Genomic DNA, 23078 nt, shown 5'->3' with positions numbered 1-23078 from the left:
TGATATATCCTCGATATATTTTGGCGGCATTCTCTACTTTAATCTGGAAGCATTGGGTTTTGCTACATCGTTTACATCTGAAACAATAAATTTTAAATTGCATTTTTACTCATTCAGTATCATATCACTACTGTGGAGAATAGTTTCAATTATATATAAACATAGTTTTAATTAAGGGGGAATGTGTATGTACACTTGATGATATCGCTGCGAATTTAAAATGGAGTCAGAATTATAAAAACTTAGTTTTCTTTTGTCTGTTTACCTTTTTTTGTTTAAAATAATCGAACAGAAGATACTGGATAATAAAAGACATGATGAGAATCTGAAATGTTTAAAAAAAAATACTTAAAAATTATAATTCTATATCATTAATTGCTAAATAATTGGTAAATTTATTTTTTAAGTACAAAAAAGATGTACATAGCACTAAATAATCCAAGGGAATATTTATATTAATTTATATACTTTATTTTGTAAAGTTTATAAAAGTGCACTTTGAAAATTGATGAATTCCAAATTAAATCCCGTACCTCCATTTTTAAAGTTTATATGAAAACGTTTTGTTTAACCATTTCTATGCCTGGCAAAAAATGCTTTACTAACTTTTATGCATAGAGAGAAAGTGTTTTCTGGGCTTTATTTTTTTCACGTTAGTTGTCTGTATTAATTTAGTAAATGTTTATTATAGTATCGAAACTTATGGAGTATACCGGTTATATAAGTAAATTTTCGTTATTATATATACAGCCTGAAGCCAGAATTTCAAAAACCTGAAAGAAGTCACTATTCAATAGTTAACAAATACCAATGATGCTACACAGAGATACACGAATTTTCTGACCAACAAATAAATGTTGCAATATCTAATAAGGACATAAGTACAAATGTGCTATGAATACTTACTTGGATGCAACGGAATCAATGAATTTATCGTAATATAACGAGCCTTTTTTACTGAAGCTCTCCACCATCTTAAGCATACATTTCCTATGATCTTCATGAATGCCTTTAAAACACTTCCAGTATTTTCCATTTTGCAGCTTTAGTTGTGCACGTCTATAAAGTAAACAGGAAATACATAATTAGCATTCTTCCATTAATCTGTTTGCTGTTGATTGACTCCAAGGTTAAGTTACCTTCATCGGCTTACAAACGTTATCAAAATTCTTGTCGAATCAGTTCTTGTGACACCTTCTCCCAGGCATAATTTCTCAGCGATGTTCCCATTATTGTGTCACATATTTGATCAAATATCCACTTAAATAGGAAAGAATTGCCTAATTAGATCTTTCAGTCACTGAAACTATAAATAATTATTTGCAATTATTATAAATAATCAATCAAAATTAAAGTGGCGACGGAAGTTTCGAAACTCTACACATTACTAAAAAAAACCCACACATTTAAAAATCAAGTAGTGTACGTTTGAGCCATAGCCGAAACGCAATTAAGAAAGATTTTAAGCTAATTATGTAAATAAACATTCCAAGTGTTGGTTACAAGTAGACTCATACAAAAATAAATAATCAAATTGTATTTATTATGCTGCTCAAGAATGTGCTTATATATCTCTCAAGCTATGAATCGTATTAAAACCACACAATTACTTTTATTGATTGGTTATCTTTGTTTTTACAGTACTAGAGATTCCGCAACTCAGCATCGTCTATATAAAATTATCGGAGCTTACACTTAAACAAATACAAGATGAATCTAAAGTAACCTATTACTTAATTACGTATATATATATATATATATATATATATATATATATATATATATATATATATATATATGAATTGTGAAAAAGTGTTTACTTACCTTTCATCAGTCATAGGAAGCCATGGTTTAATTTCGAGAACAGCAAGTGTTATATTGTCTAAACATCGCTTAAGAGTAGGAGTGCTTTCAACCGTTATATTACATTTTGCCGATATTCGATCCGTACTGTTACAAAAAGTAAACAAAAATAATTAGGATACAACGCACACACACACATACACACACACATATATATAAATATATATATATATATATGTGTGTGTGTGTGTGTGTGTGTGTATAATATGTCTATTCATACAAACATTATTGCCTACATATCTGCATACATGTTTCTGCAGTACCTTTTTCACAGAAACCACGGCATCAGGTTAACAACATTATTTTTCAGGGTAAACCCAATACTTTCTATTTATATAATTTTTCTACTTATACACATGCACACACATAACACACACACACGCGCACACACAAACATATATATATATATATAGTCCAAATTTTAAAGTTTAAAATGAAAATATAAACATCAGTAATAATATTTATAGGATGATCCTATGAAATGCAAAAGCTCAATATACGCAATAAGGCATTAGTTTATAGAAAATAAGTTAAACATGTTGTAAATTATGATTTACACAGCATTTATTATTCGCACAAGGGATAAAAATAAGATTGTTATTGCCTCATTCCATAGAGTTTCAAAAATTGCCTTTTTACTTCAGAAGAAAAAACAGTAAGCAAAAAAAGTTTATATAGCTATAATTTTGCTGGTTAGTACCAGAATCGAAAGCTTCAAAGTTTGAAAGGAGTGCAACTTCACTGATTGGATCCTGTTACTGTATAAATTGGTGTTTATTATTTAGGGTATATTATTTATACCTCATTTTATATTATTTAGTGTACATTATTTATATGTCCTATAATGAACTTTATTTTAATATGCATATAATCGTGATTAATCAGAAAATATCTATACTACCCTAAAATCATTTTATTAGAGTGATAAAAGGAAGAAAAATATATAGATATTAAATATGTAGGAATTAAATTAATATTGATCACATCTATAATTCTGACTTCGGATATTTATATATTGACTAGCAGGGGTACTCAGCGTTGCCCGTGCTATATAAAAAACGAAAATGAAGTTGAGTTTGACAACATTTGCGAAATGAGTTTTGTTTTAGTTTAATTATTTTTACTGTGTAATAATCTATATCAGTTTGAAAAAAATCCATTGATATCGATCCACTGATACGAATTCGAAATAGAAGCATGTGAGCAAGAAAAAAATGAGTTTAAACTGTTACGATTACAAAAATGTGTGTGATTTACGTAAGTAATGTTCGTGCATTTAATAGTTTCTCATCTTTAAATCAACCGCCCGTAAAAATATTCGGAATAAGAAAAATAATTTTTGTTTCAATTTAATTAGCTGCCGATAAAATAAATTCTCAAGTAAGCAATTCGAAGTACAAAACAAAAAAAAAATCTTTTAACCTGGTTTAAATGCAAACGCGTACCGGAATAAACTTTAAAAAAATGTTAAAAATTAAGGTGGGCGCGAACTCGAAAACTCTCGCATCTGAGATAGCGCTCTAACACATCTGGCACGGCGATGATTATACCATAAGGTGTCAAATTTATGTGCTTAATATATCGGAGAGGTAAAGCGGTTTACGCATGCGCAGATGTTGAAATTGCATAAAAAGAGACAATTTTACGTGCCCCCTTTCCCCAGCAAAAATAATGATTTTTTTTGTTCTATTGCCCGAGTCTCCTTCCTTTAACACAGTCCTGCAATTATTCTTGTCGCTTTGGATTTCGAAAGTTTTCGCGAGACATAAAAACACACATATATGCATGCATTCCCACTAACATATGTTATCCCTTTATATAATAAACTAGCAGAGTTATCCGGCGTTGCCCGGCCACATAAAAATAAACGAAAACGAAGTTGTGCTTAACTACACTTACTAAATGAGTTTTATTTATTTTTACTATGAAATAATTTTTATCAGTTTGAAAAACATCCGCTGAGGTCGACCCATTGCTACAAATTCAGAATAGAGGCATGTGAGCGAGGAAGAAGGATTAAAGCATTTTAGTGATGTACAAAAGTAATATTAATATATTTGATAATAATCTGATAATTAAATCAATCGCTCATGAAAAATATTCGAAATTTATTTTAATTAAATGCCGATAAAATGTTCTCGAATTATTTGTTTTAAGCCAAATAAATAATACAAAGTACAACACAAAAGATATTTACAAAATATATTTTAATCATGTTTAAATGCAAAATCTTACCAAAATAATTGTTTTCAAAATATATTAAAAATAAAAAATCGATACCTCCGACGTAAGGTGGACGCGAACACGAACCTAAAATCCGACATTTCTCAGTAAACGCTCTAACTTATTGGGCCACGTACTAAACGGATCTGAGCGGTGAAACGATTCATGCATGCGCAAATCTTGAAATCGGTTATTTAGGTATTATATTGGTGCAAAAATAATGTCGTTTTTGACTTATATATCTGATAAAAACGACATTATTTTTGCACCAATCTAATAGAAAAATTAATATTTTATTTAAAATATCACATATGCGTCCAAGTCCCTGTCTTGTAAGGCAATACCGGAATAATTTTTATTCGATTTCGAAAATCTTAACGAGACATACACACATACATACATACATACATACATACATACATACACACATACATACATACATACATACATAGAAACTAACAGAAATCTCCCCTTTCGATAAACGATTAAGTATATTCGTGATTTTTTGTAAATGATGTTACCATAATATGTATAGTTTTGAAATGGGTATTCAATTAATTTTTTTTCTAATATATATATATATATATATATATATATATATATATATATATATATATATATATATATATATATATAAATAGAGAAATAAAAAGGAACAAACCGTGTTCCTTTATATATATATATATATAGGAACAAACCATGTTATGTGTTCATCAACGTTTCGTCTTTATTTCGAGACTTTGATGAACACATAATACGGTTTGTTTCTTTTTATTTCTCTATTTTGTCGGAATACTATTTCCATTATTTTCATCATATATATATATATATATATATATATATATATATATATATATGTGTGTGTGTGTGTGTGTGTGTGTGGTGTGTGTGGGTAGGTGTAAATTTTTAGTATTATAGGGGAAATAACTACAGTATTCAATGAATAGTTCATTAGCATTACGCATCAGTGTGTACATATCGGTACCTTTGGTTTCACTCAAAAACAGAAAACAACGCGAAAGTAACATATACCAAATGTGTGACTGGTTTATCAACCAATATAATTGTTGTGTTATTCAAATTTGATTTCTTTAATTCCGCGTATTCAGTTTCGACTGTTTCCGTTAAACATAGATAAACATAGAGAAGACGCATATATGGATATAAATATATAGACATGTTCTCTTAATAATTTCATCGAATACACATCAGACTTGTCTCTATATATTCAATGCTATAACATAATTTACGTAAGATCTCAGTTTTTTTTCCGAACGTCTTTAACGTTAGCAGGATTCCAAATTTGCTTCATTGGTGCAAATGAAGATTGATTAAACTCGATACAAATCTAACATATTTGAATTTTTAAACGATCTGCCCTTTCAAATAATGACATTGTCACTTGGTGTGCAAGAAACTTAATTATATCAAATATAGTTTACAATTGAATTCATACGTCTAGCAATCTTGTTTCAAAATTGAACGTAACCAGTTAATTAGTTTAGAAATTAATTCTTTACATACAAATATATAGACATGTAAAGATACCTAAATATATAAATGTGTACATGTATTTCTACAGTCAAACAACGTGGCAGCTCACAAGAGCTATGCAAGCCAATAAACCGGAAGTCCAAGTTTAACTCGAGTCTCGGACTTCCGATTTCTTTTGCTTGCATGGCTCTTATGAGCTGCGCAGATGTTTGACTCTGGAAATAATTATATTATTCCACATTCTGAAAATTCATATATATATATATATATATATATATATATATATTTACTTATTATAGTAAAAAAATAATTATATATATATAAAATAAATAAATTTATAAAAAAATAATTATATATATATATATATATATATATATATATATATAATAATTTGAGGTTGTTATTTTCCAGAGGTAATGAAAATGTAACCAATATAATATAACTAGTACAACATCCCAAATAATACAAGAACACAATTATCAAACAACCCAAACATAAACTATAGATGCTAACTCTTTGTTATCTTTAAAACAAATAGTTATTTTTCGACTATAAGAAAACGTTTAAACAAAAATTCCTAAAACCGCTAACCTTAATCTTGATATATCTTTTATATTCCACAACCATTTAGTACTGCCAAATCAAAACGCTAAAGGATGCACGACGTTATAAGATTAACTCTATATAATACCTGTTTGCATCTACTCCAGGTAATTATGTAACACACACATATATATATATATATATATATATATATATATATATATATATATATATATATATATATATATAGTAATTTATAAAATATATATGGCGATTAAGCTACACTGAATATTCGGCGTTTCATCCACTCTAGGATTCCTCAGGCTGAGGAATCCTAAAGTGGATGAAACGCAGAATATTCAGTGTAGCTTAATCGCCATATATATTTTATAAATTACTAACTAGCTCTACCTACGTATTGAGCACTTTTGAAGTAAATACTTAAAGTTTACGCATAAATCTATACTTTCGTATATAAATTTTTGTGAGTAAATGAAGTAGTTATCTATCTATCTATCTATCTATATATATATATATATATATATATATATATATATATATATATATACTAGCAGAAGTACCCGTCGTTGACTGGGTTAAAATACAAAGAAAATGGAATGTGATTGATGAAAGTATGATAGGTTATGAAAAGGAGGGGGTTGTAAAGAGATAGGTTCGATACTCAAATATTTTACCCTAAGCTAAATATGATGAAAGTAAAGATAATTTTCGCGAAAATATATTTATTTATATTAACTTTGTTTCCATTCGTAGCCAAGAGTGACCAACAAAATGATGTTTTCTTACAAAGAGAAAATGTTATATATATAATAATATAAATATACAAGAAATAAATGTTACCATAGTCAATAAAAGTTACTTTTATGATAGAAAAGTTCTTTCTGTATTTTTATGTAGTTTGTAAAAAAATTATTTTTTTAATTCACGAACCAGTTTAAAAAATCCAAATGGCAGCAACTTTGAAATGGAGGGCCCCCGTTTTCAATTTGAAAGCGGGGCACCTGAGCATCCTGTGTTAACAATTTAAGAGAGTTCCGTCAACATAAGGAATATTTATAAACATATTTTAATGTTTTCCGTTATTTTGTGCTTGAGGAATCTTCGATTATGGCATGTGTAGTTTATATAAAAATTCATTTAAGTAGTTCTCGCCTCAAATTTCGTTTTAATTTCGGTTCGCTGAAATTATTTCAAGTAAAGAGCATTAAAAACTATTTCAAAACAAAAACAACATGAACTGAACTTTTATTAACTATGGTAACATATATTTCTTGTAGATTTATTTTTTCGTGTAGTCGTTTATTGGCTTTTCTGCTAAGCATTCTTTCTAAATAATATCGACGAAATATAAAAAAACAAAGAAACAAAAACAGTTTTGAAAAATAATGAAGCTTTACTTAGTTTAGTAAAATAATCCGAAACAGCAAAATGGGATATTAAAAAAAGTAAACACGTAATTACTTTACTTTTTTTAAAGCAAAAAATCGATATAAATATAAATAAGAAGAACAGCAGAACAACTTCGTTTCAGTTTTACAGTATTGAACGGTGTGGTATTGCCTCGTCGGATTCAGGGTTGTACTATTGTAATGTAAAGTACACGAAGAAAGGGCTGTAATCATCTGAATTCCTTCTAGCACACTGACAAAAAAAGCTTAAATAGATATATACCCTCACCCCTTATAAAAAACCTTGTTAAACTTTGTGACATATTTACATTCTATTGAGGTCAGATGCGAACGAACACCCAAAAAATTTATTATACCATATTTCTTCAAACTGAAACATAATTATCAAAGTATACTTACGCAAATAGATATGAAAAGTTTTTGTTAAAGTTTGTGCCATATTTCCATGGGGTACAGGCGCGAACACAGACCCCACAATTTTATTATACCATCCCTATTTAAGTTGAAACATACTTATCAAAGTATTCTTATGTACATCTATATCAAAAACCCTTGTAAACATTTTTTTTTTCATTTTTTATTTCCATACTTTGGGGGCCAGGCGCGAACGCAGATCCCACAATTTTTATGAAGCACCATTCTGCCGGATAAAACATACCCATTCCTGATCATCGATACATCTTCTATCGTTATATGTAATCAGTTTTTTAAAAATAGTCAACCATATAGGAGCCTATTCGTGACCACACACACACACACACACACACACACACACATACACACAGACGGCCAGCTTTATATTATAAATATAGTGATATATACATATATATATATTTTCCTATGCATACATGCATACGTTGATGCTTCAAAATCCGTAGGCATTATATGTATACATAAATAATCAATATAACGTTCAGTAAAGTATTATCATTGTTAGTTATTATCAATACTGTAGCAAATAACCTGACCTAATTCCCAATTACCATCTATTTTTAATAATCATTATCGCTGTCATAAAAAATGATTATATATGATCATAAAAGTTTTAGTAATGATATAAATTTATAGTTTTCAATTAGTATTATAACAACATTCTTAACATTATGATTAGAACGTTTATAAATATACAAATAAATAAATATTAAACTACCGAATGTAATGGTAAATAATATTGAAGGTCGTTTAAGATAAGAAGTATGATAGAGCGAAAGAAAAAACAAGAAATAGTTTAAAACTATCATCATTAAAAAATTATAGGCTCCACTTTCGCTGTTTTCTTTTCTCTTCGCCCTTTTCTTTTTTCCTTTCTTTCCTTCTCCTCAATGTCCTTCCATTCCTCTTCTCCCGCCCTTCTTTTGTCTCCTCTCTTCTCTCCTTCCGTACGTCTCTTACTTTTTCCTTTTCTTCCGCCTCTCTTAACGGATCTTTATAAAAAGTGTGTAGCGAAAATGGACGATGAAATTCGATTTAAATCTAAACCTTTTCCCAAGAAGATACCAACATGCTAATGAAAATCACACCCAAACGTAAACTTAACTAATATACACTAGTTCATTTAGATCTACGTGATTGCGCTGTGTCCAAACTATCTCAAACCTGACTTCTTGAACCCCAACACTGCCTATCTCATTCTCTACCTGCAACACAGACAAAAATTCACACTCAATGAATCTTGTTTACGCACAGCGGAATCTCACCTCTGTTTCCATTTTTTCTAACAGTGTTGTCACTGTAAGATGACTTCTGATTTTCATTTCCGATTCTGCTTTTATATAAGCGTGATTGCCTGGAAAGGTATCTCGTTATAGTAACGAAACATGCTCATGACTGCGTAAAAAACACATTACTGCTTATATAAAAACAAATGAAATATATATATATATATATATATATGTATATATGTATATAATTTTGATAGAAGTTTGAAATATATACATAAGCTGCTTTAATCATCCCATAGGACACATCTAGGAATTGATTATATATATATATATATATATATATATATATATATATATATATATGTATATAATCAAATCAATTTTAGAATATTACTTCTGTACATTGTAAATTGTTTAACAGTAGTAGTATTCTAAAATTGATTTGATAATTCTACTCCAAATCTATATAATAACTAGCAATACCAATATAATTGTGTTTTAGATTTAATTTAGAAATAGAGAAATAGAAAACTAACTACTCATATCAGTAAATGCTTATTCTTATTTTATTTCTCATTTGACAAAGATTCGACAGTCTCAGATATATAGACTATTAGCATTACAGCGTCACACAAAGACAAAGAATCGACTCACTGGTTCATCATAGCCTTAGTGTCAAAGCGGTGCGCAGATTTGCGAAAATATAATAAGTGATTTTTTAAAGATTCGCTTTCTTCTTTCAAACATGTCTTCGTCTCTTCGTCGACATTGGCTATGCATTGGTTGGTCACACTTTTCATCTTTTGTAGTCGTTGCATCAGGCTGTAAAATATAATAACATAAATATTACACTGCTTATATATGGTATGCATTTCAAATCTAGAACTAATAATTAGTTAAGCAAGATGAATAAAATCAAAACAATAACAAAAGGAAATAAACGAAAAATATAATATTAATCCGTTCGTAAATATATATCAATTCATCAATATATTTGATAAAACATTGGAGTGTTAAATAAGACATCTTGATGATTTTTTTTGTGGACTGTTATCCTCATCTTCATGTTTGTTGTTATTTGATCACGTTTCAACCAACTTTTCCTCTGGCATGCTTCAGGTGAATAACTGCGACGGGATAAGAATGATGAATCTTATAATTGTATCTTCAGTGACTATTCTCTTCCATGATTATTGTCTCATCACGGTTTTGCCAGCTAGTTCTTAGCTGGCTTTTGATAGGATTAAAACCGTTATCTTCAGACAATGCTCACCCGGAACCATAGAGTCTCAACGCCTCTATCCATTGTGACACGGACCCAGAAGGTCGATCAAGGTTGGATTTTATAGTCTTATAAATTGTGTTCTGTTCTGGCCTTCCAAACAACAACAACTATGAGGATGAGCATAACAGCCCGCAAATAATAAATAATAAGCCTTTACGATTAAACATCTTTATTAAACGCGCATGGAGTCTGTAATTTATTTCCATTTTTTTTCTCATCATTTTAGAAACAGTCGAGATTCTTACATTCAATGTAAATTGATTCCTCTTTCCATGCCTTTTATTATTTTTAATCCCAAACAAGGTGTAAATGGCTGTTGAAGCAGGGACCAGAATTCTGGAGGGCAAGTTAAGTTGGGTAGTAGAAACCTTTGTACACACTATATTTCAATTTCTGCATGCTAATTAGGTACATTAACTGGTAAAAGGAATGGTATTCCGAAAGCTAGCGAACAGTGAAATAAGCTATTAGAGCAGCAACTCATTAGTTTTAGACGAGATGGAATTCAGCAGGACTGGATGTTTATTCTTTTACAAATAGAGATATTCATACACTCCATTGTGTTGCATTGTATAGTAGATGTGCCTTTTGCAAAACACTACAAGTAGATGCCAGGTGGCTCACACTCTCTATTTTTGTGTTGCAAAACCTGCACCTGTTGTCATTGCTGAGACCACACATCTTTTATAATTATAAATAAATATTATTTTAATAATTATAAAAATGTGTTAGATTTGGGTCGGAATTATAACCGTGTCCTAATTACAGTGAATCGAACAGTTTTTACCCGGTCTGCAGCAACTTCCTTAACTATATATTCCTGTGTCGATCTACCCAGAAAATACTTGTTTTTTTTTTTGGAAAATCTTGGTGAACTTTTGTTACTATTTTTGTATCAGACTTGTCTTTTGCTTTTGTCTTATTTGTAATGTTGTTAGATTACACATTGAAGTTCTATATTATAAATTAATTCGTTTTACCTTTGTTTCGAAAGGTGACGGTCGTTCAGTGGTTAACAACACGGACTGACTACACGCTATCCCAACTCAAATCCAGTTCGTTCTATAAAAATTCTATAAACTTAGGATGTTGACACCATTTATCTGGTCCCTCTGCTAAGTACATGTTTTTCTCGAAAGAATTCTGACTTGAGAAAGTATGGGCCAAACCAATGCCAACAATAGAATCTTCGGATTCACACGATAAGATGATGGTCGTCTTCTTCAGGGAGACTGAGGAATACTACTACTACTACTACTACTACTACTACTACTACTACTACTACTACGAATAATAATAATAATAATAATAATAATAATGATAATAATGATAATAATAATAAATGAGGAATAATTTTACTTACGTTGTGGAATCAAAGTTTCTTCGGGAGAACAATGTCAGCACTTTGTGAAAGACGAATTTCATGCAATGATAAAGATCTGGTGTATCGTCCTCGTTCACTTTACATTTTTTGAATGCATCATTAATTCTGTAGAAAGAAAGTTTTTTTACATATTTATCGTTAAAAGATGACGTTCAAGCACAACGCGTATCTGTAATATAAACAAGTGCTTAAAAGCAAGTTTTTAGAGTTAGTCACGGCAGATAAAAAGGGATTCTCGGAATATATACTCTTAATCCTATATTCCGTGTTTAAGATAATTTTTCTGTGACATAAATATTATAAAAGCATTTGACAATGGATCTATTTTTATTGAATTTTGATTTGTGCTGGCGGCAATTAAATTATTGTTTGTATTGGTTTCTTTTCTGAATACTTACAAAAAAATTGTGAAAAAAATTACTGTTTTGTAAACTGTCTTACTATATGAATTAAAATGAATATTGTTTTGAAAGAGCTGTAAACAGATTGATTACATTTTTTATATTAATCATTCTTAACGAAACACTAAAATAATTTACTTTGTAAACATACACACACATATATAAATAGTATATTATTGAAATTATTGTTGATAGTTCTTTCTGTATAATGTTGTGTCATGATTGATGCGAATATTTTTTATTTAGTTGAGGCTATACAAAAACATCAAAAAGTGAACAATTGTACTCCCACATAATTCAAAACAGTGCTAGCGAATACTATTTACCAAATGTTTTCGAGCAAGTATATCTTATTAAACACGACATTTTACTGCAGAGTAGATAACTTATCTGTATAATTTCCTTTTATTTAAAGCTTATGGCGTATTCTTCTTTGTTTTAATTCACGCCATTAAATAACAATGATATTTTCATCAATGAATCATGAAACCATTCTTAGGCATGGACTAGTACCATTTTAGTGGGGTTCTTAATGGGGAAAATATTGCTTAAATGACGTTTTCTCACTGATTAAAAAAAATTATAAAAAAGTTATTTATAGAAAAGTAATACAAACCATCAAATATTAGATTGTCATAGAAGTTCGTAAACACTTGCGGAAAAATGAATTTTTATGAAAATTTTTACTGTATTTTTGCGTTTATATTGTTATAGTGATATTTATCTTTCTACTCCAGGTGGCAATTGATAGAATTAAGCTCTGAGAAGAATACGACAAGAAATCATGTTGTGCGTTTGGTGGAATATAAAATGAATCGTGCAGTTTGAGTTTATTCCGAATAGTCGTGCCAACAGTACCGAACTTTACTGCAAGCAACTGGAGCAGGTCTATAAAAAGTTGAAGCAAAAGTACCCGGATCTGATCAACTGAAAGCGCGCTTTAATGCAGCAGGACAATGTCAAGCAAACATCGCCAGGAAGACCAAAGACAAGTTGGAAGAGCTGGCCGGCGTTGAGATACTGCCACAACCCCCTTACATTTCTTGCTCTACTCCCTAAGAGTACGGATTTTCCATTCAACACTTTCTAAAGGGCTTCAAATTCGATTCATTTGATGAAGTCGAAGTGTCAAGAATTCTCAGATTAATACTTTGACCAGATCTGAAAGCTTGCATATCGATGGCAAAAATCTTGAAAAAATGATGGTCTTTATTTTGAAGATAAAATTTGTTGTTTTTACTTGGCGAGAAATTCTTTACAAGTGTTTACGAACATTTGCAACAATCTAATAATGACTATAAATGCATGTTCTTTTCGTTGGAAATTGTTTTGGTGACCCACCTGCTCGACATAATACGATGTATTTGTCCTCATTTTGTATAGCTACTTATAGTTAGTTTCATTGGTTATGGTGTCAAGATCTGAAATTAAAATTGGCTAAGTTCGAATTGTGCGTCTAGATTTTATTGTAATCTTTTTTACCGAGGATCCAAAAAGAATACACTGTATACGGGTGTAGATGATTAAAATCTATTATTAAATAATTGGGAGGTGACTGTTGCATTATTGCTAACAACACAGATTGACGATCTTTGTGCCAAGTTCGAATCCATTACTTTCACTTTCTCAATTATGAAATAATTTCTCTCTGATAGCTTCATAAAAGTAATAGTTGATGGGTAAAAATAAAAAGCTCACAGTATTCATGCTGGAGTCCCTTAGGGGTCCACTGGGCCTTACTCTCTTATGACCTACATCAATGATCTTCCAAATAACATCCTAAGATCATTCGTTGATATTTATGCTGACAACACTACCATCTATAGCAACACATCAAAGTCCGTAAATGACAAAGTCTCTCTGACACACTCTCCTCTGATCTTGAGAATGTGGTACAATGGAGAATACGGTGGTTGGTTACTTTTAATGCATCTAAACCAAGCTCCTACCTTTACATCATCACCGCTCTGATCCTCATCTCACATTAATTGAAATTAATGGCTCTCGTTTTAGGGAGGCTGCATGTTTTGACAAGCTTCTGGGCTTGACCTATACTCCTGATCGGAATGAAACGCATGTATCAAATCAGTTGTCAAAGCTGCTGAAAAAATGGCAGGATTCTTCTAAAGCTCCACATATCTCATTCCTAATGCAATTCTTTACCTATATAAAAACCAGGTACAGCCAATGATAGAGTACTGTTGCCACATCTGGGTAGAATCTGCTAAAAGTAGCTAATCCCTACTTGATAGAGTTAAAAATAGACTTCATAGCTTAGCGGGAGATGCCCTTTCTCTTCCCTAAAAACCTCTTTCTCACAGAAGAGACGTTGCGAGCCTGTCTCTGCTTTATTATTATTTGCATGGCAAGTGTTCGTCTGAGCTTCAATTTATGGTCTCCCCTCGTCAAACTTTCCCGAAAAACACTCGTCTAGCCAAAACCACAACAATAATTCCCCACACTCTTTCTCTTTTTTTTTTTTACACAGTGATCACCACTTATCAAGGCCCGAAAGCCACTCAGGGATAAGGGTTATTGCAAGTACATTAAGTTAGTGAGGAGATTTGCTGAAGTGTTTACTTAAGGGGGCGGTTCATTAGGAATTTGTTAACATTGGACTTGAAGACATCCAAGTTATAGTCCGGAGGGAAGCAGGCAGACGGAACAGAGTTCCACAGGCGTGCAGTTCTAAGAAAGAAGCTTTGTTCATGGAATCCGCGTTTTGATTTAGGCACAGATATAGAGTGGGGGAAATTTTTCACAGTGGATTCAGCTAGACGGGTGTTTTTCGTGAAAGATTGGCGAGGGGGGACCAGAGATTGGAGTTCAGACGAGCATCTGCCATGGAAATAACGATAAAACAAGGACAGGCTCGCAACGTCTCTTCTGTGGGAGAGAGGTTGCAGGGTAGAGAAAAGGGCATCCCCCACTAAGCCACGAAGTCTATTTTGTACTCTGTCAAGGCAGGATAGGCTGTTTTTAGCAGCTCCTGCCCAGATATGGCAACAGTATTCCATCCTTGGACGTACTTGGCTTTTATATAGATAGAGAATTGCATCAGTAGTGAGATATCTTCTCGAGCGGTAGAAGGATCCCACCATCTTTCCAGCGACCTTGGCAACAGACTTGATGTACGTGTTCCATTTCAGATCAGGAGTAAAGGTCAAACCCAGAAGCTTGTCAAAACACGGAGCCTCACCCAGACGAGAACCATCCATTACAATTGATGCCAGCTGGGGATCAGAGCGTTGATGATGTAAGGATAGGAGTTTGGTTTTGGATGCATTAAAGGTAACCAGCCACATCTTCCCCCACTGAACCACGCGCTCAAGATCAGAGGAGAGAGAATCAGAGAGAACTTTGTCATTTACAGCCTTTGATGTGTTGCCGTAGATGGTTGTGTCATCAGCATAGATGTCAACGAATGATTTAAGTATGTGTTTAGGGAGGTCATTGATGTAGATCAGGAAGAGAGTTGGGCCCAGGATTGACCCCTGGGGGACTCCAGCATTTATATTGCAGGCCTCCGATTTTTGTCCATCGACCACTACTCTTATGAGCCTATCGGAGAGAAATGATTTAATGATTGAGAAAACATTTCCCGTTACACCGTAGCTGGAAATCTTGTGAAGTAGACCCTTATGTCATACCTTGTCAATGGCCTTTGATATGTCAAGAGCAATTGCCCTAGAAAGGAAACCTTTGTCAAGAGATTCACTAATCCTGTAGGATATAACCGTCAGCACATCTGCGGTAGATCTTGCAGAGCGGAAACCATATTGTGTGTCACAAAGAAGGTTATTCCTGCTGAGGTGGTTGACTATTTCTCTATTTAATATGGATTCCAGCAACATACTCATAACACACAGGAGACTTATAGGTCTGTATTGAGAGGGAGATGACTTATCACCTGAATTCTTAAATATAGGGAAAACTGAAGAGGTTTCCAGGGAGTCGGAAAGCACTTATCCTTAAGGCAGCGCTTAAATAGTTTCGTAAGTATGGGAGCAAGTTCTGGTTGAAGCTTTTTTAACACTATAATTGGGATGCCATCAGGGCCAGTTGCTTTACTGGGATCTAGGTTCTTTATTAGTTTGGCGACCTCCTGCACGGATATTTGTATGTTACCTAGCTTGTTCTGTGTTATAGGAGGAAATATGGGGAGTTGATCGCCTTCGTCGCATAGGGTAGAATTAGCTGCAAAGTTCTTTGCAAATAGTTTGGCCTTGTCTGACGCTGACGAGATGACCTCTGGTCCATTGATAATGGTTGGGATAGAACGCACACTTCTGTTCAGGATCCTATTTGTTATTTGCCAAAACTGGTTGGATCCAAGCCGCTGATCAGCTACCTTGGATTTAACAGATTGGGCATATAGCTCTCTTGCATTTTTGATTACTCTTTTACAGTGGTTGCTGGCAGACCTGAAAGCAGCTTTAGTTTCAGTGCATCTATTACGTTGGTAGCTATGGAAAAAGTGATTTCTGTGCGCGATAGCAGCAGCACATTCTGGGGAGAACCATGGCTGGCTGTTAGGTTTTTGTTGAAATTTTTTAGATAGTATGAATTGGTCTATGCCTACAATTAACCATTCGGTCAGATCTGATACTATAGAGGACACATCCTTTTTAAACATGGAGTGCAGAGGTAAATCAGATATGAATGTACGGAAGCTATCCCAGTCAGCCATAGAGTATCGGTATACAGTACGGTGGAGGGGTACGTCTGGGGGCTTCTTACATTTCGTTTTTATCTTAACTGATACGACGGAGTGGTCGGAGGATCCTAGAGGAGAATGAACAGAACATGAACATAGCTCAGGGGAAGTTGAGAGAAAAAGGTCTAAGAGGCTTGCATATTGACCGGGTGTATCGGGCACACGGGTGGGTTCGCGAACAATCTGAGTGAGGTCATAAGCAATGGCAAAATCATGACAAAACCTTCCCTCGTCATCTGTCTTATTTGAATGGGTCAGCCATTCCACGTTATGGACGTTGAAATCACCACATATGTGGATGTTAGCCGAGGGATGTGAAGACAGTATGTGGTCAATTTTCTCAGATATGCTCTTAAAGATAGTAACTCCGCTGTTGTGGGGCCTATAGAGGGCAAATATAAATGCAGTGGTGTTAGCAAGTGCAACCCTGAAGCACATATAGGGTGAATTAGGATCTTCTCTAGAGATATCCCTGCCACACGGGAAGCCATCCTTAATGTAGGCACATATTCCATGCCCAGGGCGATCTTGGGGGTCAGATTTAGCTGTTAAATTAGAGTATCCGTTAATTATGAACTCGTCTAGTGTAGTGGTCGGTCCTATTCCAGTTTCACTTAGAAATAATATGTCCGGTTTCGTCTCCTGTAATTGGGTTTCAACCTCTGGAAGGTTGGAACGTAGACCCCTGATGTTGGAGAAGGAGACCTGGTAGTAGGGGTCTACGTTGAAAGATGGGGTTCTAGGTTTAGTCGAGTTTTTATTCCGGATATATTTCATGTTGAGGTTTGGGGATTTGTGGAATAGGTCGGCATACTTGGTTAGAGCAGTACAGAGAGGGAAAGTAAGAGAGAAAAAGACAGGAATTTTTTTTTTTTGTAGCACACGAAAAGGTAAAGCCGAAACAATTACCCACTAGTATGGCATCGAGAGGCCCCACCAGAGACTACTGCATGGTCCAGATCCACTCACCAAATGGCAATACAGCAGTCCCAGTACTTTGCGCCTGCTGATAGGACAGCCTCCTTAGTGGTTAATCCAAGGTTCGGGTCCCTGACTATCAGGCGGATAACGTCAGCCCAGACAAACGTTTACCTCCAGCACCCTTACTAGTGACATGCCCACAAGGACAGACAGAGACAGAAAAATTTCCGACATCTCAGACTACTGGTCACCAAGTACTACCGACCTTTAAGCAGCTTTTTCTTCACCCTTTGTCAGAAAAATCACTCATTGAATGAGGACTGAATGACAAAATAGGAGAAGCGAGAGTTACTGGAGCTGCCGATAACACATCCACTGTATTATCTACTCTCCATTAAAAAAAAAAAAAAAAAAAGTGGGGGGGGGACGGGGACAAGTGACTTATCTATATCTAAGAAGTAAGTCCGGTGCTTAGTTAACAATTCAGGACACTTTTGATGATAATCTCCCCCCCATATTAATGGGTGGAAGTGTCGTTATCTATCGAGTTTAAATCATTAGAGTTTAATCTTATAAATTAATTATAATCCAATAATTAACTATTATTAATTTGTAAAGTCGGCTTAATATTACTTTACATTCGAGTTTAGATAATTATTCAAGGTTAAAAAAGGTTTTCTACATCTATACCTAAAGCTAAACGTAAATTCCATGAACAAAGCTTCTTTCTTAGAACTGCTTGCCTGTGGAATTCCGTTTGCCTGCTTTCACTCTGACCACAATTTGATTGTCTTCAAGTCCAACCTAAAGTTCTGGATGAACCACCCCCTAAGTATTCCGATTTACAAAATTTCCACTACTTATATACCGATTAACCCTTATCCTCGAGTGGCCTCCGGGCCTTGATCAGTGGTGATTCCTTGGTAAAAAAAAATAGATGTAGAAAACCTTTTTTAGTCCTTCTCATAAGTACCCGATGTCTTTCTAAAAGTATTTGTGACTGGAGAAATATCGTGGAAACCAATGCCAAAAAACTATCTTTGGATGAATACGATATAATGATGATTATTAAATATGTATCTCCCCACTCTCCTTCTTTATATATATATATATATATATATATATATATATATATATATATATATATATATTGTTTAAATTTAACACGAGATTAATTAACCTGTGTTCCTATTCACCTCAGGATTCTGATATATATATATATATATATATATATATATATATATATATGTATATATATATATATTGAGTAAAAAATCAATAATTGTGAATTACAAATCAGTTTCAAAAGGAAAAAAAACAAACAAAATCAACATTTCTTTTGAAACTGATTTGTAATTCATAAATATTGATCTTTTTATTCAATATTAATATAGCTCTAGGATACATATACCTATTGAGCTTATTATATATCTACAGGTCTATGGGCACTGTTCTTTTTAAATTATTACTACATTTATTAATACATTAAAATAAACTCTGCTCTTTAGCATTTTTAATACATACAACTAGCATGGGTGCCAGGCGTTGCCCGGGTATTTGGAGGTGTATGTTGAGCAAAAAAAAAAAAAAAAAAGCGGTCAACTTTTTTAAACTTTGACCCCTATTATGACCCCTTAAAGTGTATTGTTTTGGGCTCAAATCAAGTTATTAGGTTAGATCCATGCCCAAAGAACCTATATCTAAAATATCAAGTGTGTAGACCCAAAATTGTCGGAGGAGTTTGGTAGAGTCCTCTATAGTCAAATCGTTGAACTTTGACCCCTTAATCGCAAAATTTCTGTCCCAAAACTTGTCACGTCGATTTTTCCAAATCTCAGTACCCTGGCTATCAAATTTCGAGTCTTTAGACTTAAAATTGCCAGAGTTATGTCGTAGGGAAATGTACACAGACACACACACAGACACTTTCACTTTTATTTATATACTAGCATTTCAGCCCGGCGTTGCCCGGGTATTTGGAGGTGTATATTGAGCAAAAAAAAAAAAGCGGTAATTTTTTAAAAATATTACCCCTATTATGAGCCCTTAAAATTTATTGTTTTGTGCTCAAATCAGGTTATTAATTTAGATCCATGTCCAAGGAACCTATATCTAAAATTTCAAGTGTTTAAACGAAAAATTGTCGGAGGAGTGTGGTAGAGTTGTTAAAAGTCAAATCGTTGAACTTTGACCCCTTAATCGCCAAATTTCTGGCCGAAATCCGGTCACATCGATTTTCCCAAATCTCAGTACCCTGTATATCAAATTTCGAGTGTGTAGACTTAAAATTGACAGAGTTATTGCGTAAGGAAATGTACACATACACACACAGATACATACACTTTCACTTTTATATATATATATATATATATATATATCTAGAATGAAAGCTATATCTGTTCTAAAACATAAGCGTAATTTGTTCACTAAACACTCCTAAAACCAGCTTTATTTCGATAGCGGCAAGGTTTTATATAGCAACAAGTTTAGTTCGTAATCCTTACTCATAGACTAATGTCATCATGTCTGTATATTTTTATTTATTTGCAATATTGCAAACTCTAATATGTTGTACTTATTTACTATTCCTATAGTATGTAATCAATACCGACCATTCTCTGGACAGATAAAACGTTCATAATACATAGAAAAATAAGATCAAACTTACTTGCAATAAATGTCGCTCATTGAATTGCTCCAAATATGTTTTCCAAGTTTAAAGATTTGGTAATTTATCGCCTTTTGTCGAAAACACTTTTCAATTTGTGGTTCACTATCGAAACAGTCTTTCATGCCTTGAGCCAATTTCCACAAATCAGCCGAACTAAAGAGAAAATATAATAAATAATGCATTAATACACCATATATTTAATACACCGCTTCACTGGGAGCAGACACCAACTTTTATGTCTTCTCAAAAAATTCAGTTTTATTAATTATACAAGCGTACAATTGCATCAACCATTTAATATATAGTTCATTGCATGTATGTTTTTATTTTATTATTTTTTATAAGGGAAGGAACATTAATTTATAATTATTAATATTTATTGCATTATCACGCTATGTAAATGAACTTTGTGTTACTAATATCTATATTTGAATACAGAATCGGTAAATTTGATTTCAATGATGTATATATATATATTATTTGTTTTGCATAAGTTTTTACATGCCACTACACATTCATGAGAATGCTTCTGTCAACCAGTTACAAGTATCTAGAGCCCTCTTCAGTCGATAATGCTTATACAAAAGTAATCTCCGTAATTCGGCGTATAATATAAATAGACTTAAGAGAGTGACGTAAGCAACCAGGTGACCTTAGTTTTAATTTGTTTTGATTACCAACGGACGGTACCGATGTTGTTCTGATCTCCTGTAACACACACATGCACATACATTATTAACCTGGCAAGGCTACAGGTGAGACAATCGAAGCATCAAAACCGATAGAAATAGGGAAGACAACCGAAGCAGCAAAACCAACAAATATAGGGGAGACAACCGAAGCAGTAAAATCGAATGCTGCCAGCCAGACAATATATATATACAAATATAAGCAAATTTGGACATATTTTATTGGTTTGAAAAAAAATATATTTTTTTACCAATTGTCATAAAATTTTTACCATAGATTATATATATAGATACACACACACACACACACACACACACACACACACACACACACACACACACACACACACACACATATATATATATATATTTAAATAAGGGGGTAGTCACCAACAATGTGTATTTTTTAACATTATTTTATTATTCCGTGTCTTGGTTTTTCATTGAGAATTATGTTTGGATCATTGTAATAATAATCATTGAAATCGTTTTTACGCGTTTCAGACGTTCTGTGAAGCGTGCTCGTCAGAACTTCACAGAACGTCTGAAACGCGTAAAAAAGATTTCAATAATTTAAAAACATTATTACAATGATCCAAACATAATTCTCAATGAAAAACCAAGACACGGAATAACAAAATAATGTTAAAAAATACACATTGTTGGTGACTACCCCCTTATTTAAATATACATCTTTCTTTCGTTGAAATTTCTTAACCCATTTTATATACACACACACACACATATATATATATATATATATATATATATATATATATATATATATAATCTTCAAAAAGTCTGCAAATGTTCGTGTAATTTCATCCCATATAACAAAAGATATGAGTATTTCAATATTCCATTTGGCTACGTGTATATATATATATATATATATATATATATATATATATATATATATATATATATATTACGCATAGATCATCGTATAACGATTAGATCACTGTCTGACTGACGTAAAGGACATTAATATTAAAATGTTTAAATTCAACGTTATTTTACACGGTTAATGGTAGCCGAATCGATATGTTCTTTACTAATCGAGACAGAGATGTTTCGTGTTGCCGAATTCGAATCGTTCGACTAGTGTTAATCGTGACACCCTGCACTGAAGATTCCCAAAAGGATGAAACACTAGTGTCCGTAGGTATTTAATTTAATTTATACATACATATATATATATATATGTATATATATATATATATATATATATATATATATATATATATATATATATATATATATATATATACTAAATTTTTGGTAATGTTAAATGATCGAAATTTCGGCGATTATTAATTAGAATTAAACAAATGAAGACTCGTTAGAAAACTAATTAAATAAATTGTGTACTGGGTTAATGTCGCACGTTATTTTTTCAAAATGGAGGGATCACTTTTCTATATTAATTTAACATAAAATGAGAACCCACTTCATGGTCACCCTTTTGGAGTATATGTTATTCTTTTTAACGGGTGATGATTATTGTGTACTGGTAGACCAACAAAACATCTTCCTGTAAAAGTTTTTTTTTAAAAATAAATTTTCTGGTTTGCTAAAAACGAATATCTCATTAAAATTTTCCGTAAATAAGTATTTTGCCGGGTATTTAGCAAAAAAAAAAAAAAAATGTGCGCTTTCGTTTACAACAATGACGACTATTTATAACATAAAAGGCTACATTGTTTTATACGCGGAAAATATCTATTTGCGGTAAATTTAAATGCGATATTCGTTTCTAGCACACCCAAAAACCTATTGGAACAAAGTTTTTACGG

General features: G+C 32.5%; 1 protein-coding gene across 1 annotated transcript in view; it reads right to left on the bottom strand.

Annotated features, from left to right (window-relative positions):
* Nucleotides 1-23078, bottom strand: part of LOC145276656 (uncharacterized) — a 127592-nt gene that overhangs the window by 56977 nt on the left and 47537 nt on the right. The window contains exons 6-11 of the mRNA XM_080127846.1: nt 20591-20746; nt 11863-11988; nt 9869-10036; nt 1825-1950; nt 907-1059; nt 1-77 (exon numbers count right to left, since the gene is read on the bottom strand). The exon at nt 1-77 is cut by the window's left edge and continues 43 nt beyond it. Coding sequence (XP_079983972.1) covers nt 1-77; nt 907-1059; nt 1825-1950; nt 9869-10036; nt 11863-11988; nt 20591-20746 — 806 coding nt within the window. The remainder of the gene's footprint in view (nt 78-906; nt 1060-1824; nt 1951-9868; nt 10037-11862; nt 11989-20590; nt 20747-23078) is intronic.

The sequence above is a fragment of the Euprymna scolopes genome, chromosome 5 (assembly GCF_053919585.1).
Source record: "Euprymna scolopes isolate OS-2025 chromosome 5, ASM5391958v1, whole genome shotgun sequence".
Classification (NCBI taxonomy): domain Eukaryota; kingdom Metazoa; phylum Mollusca; class Cephalopoda; order Sepiida; family Sepiolidae; genus Euprymna; species Euprymna scolopes.
The sequence above is the reverse complement of the archived record's forward strand: the minus strand, read 5'-3'. Positions and strand labels throughout refer to the sequence as shown.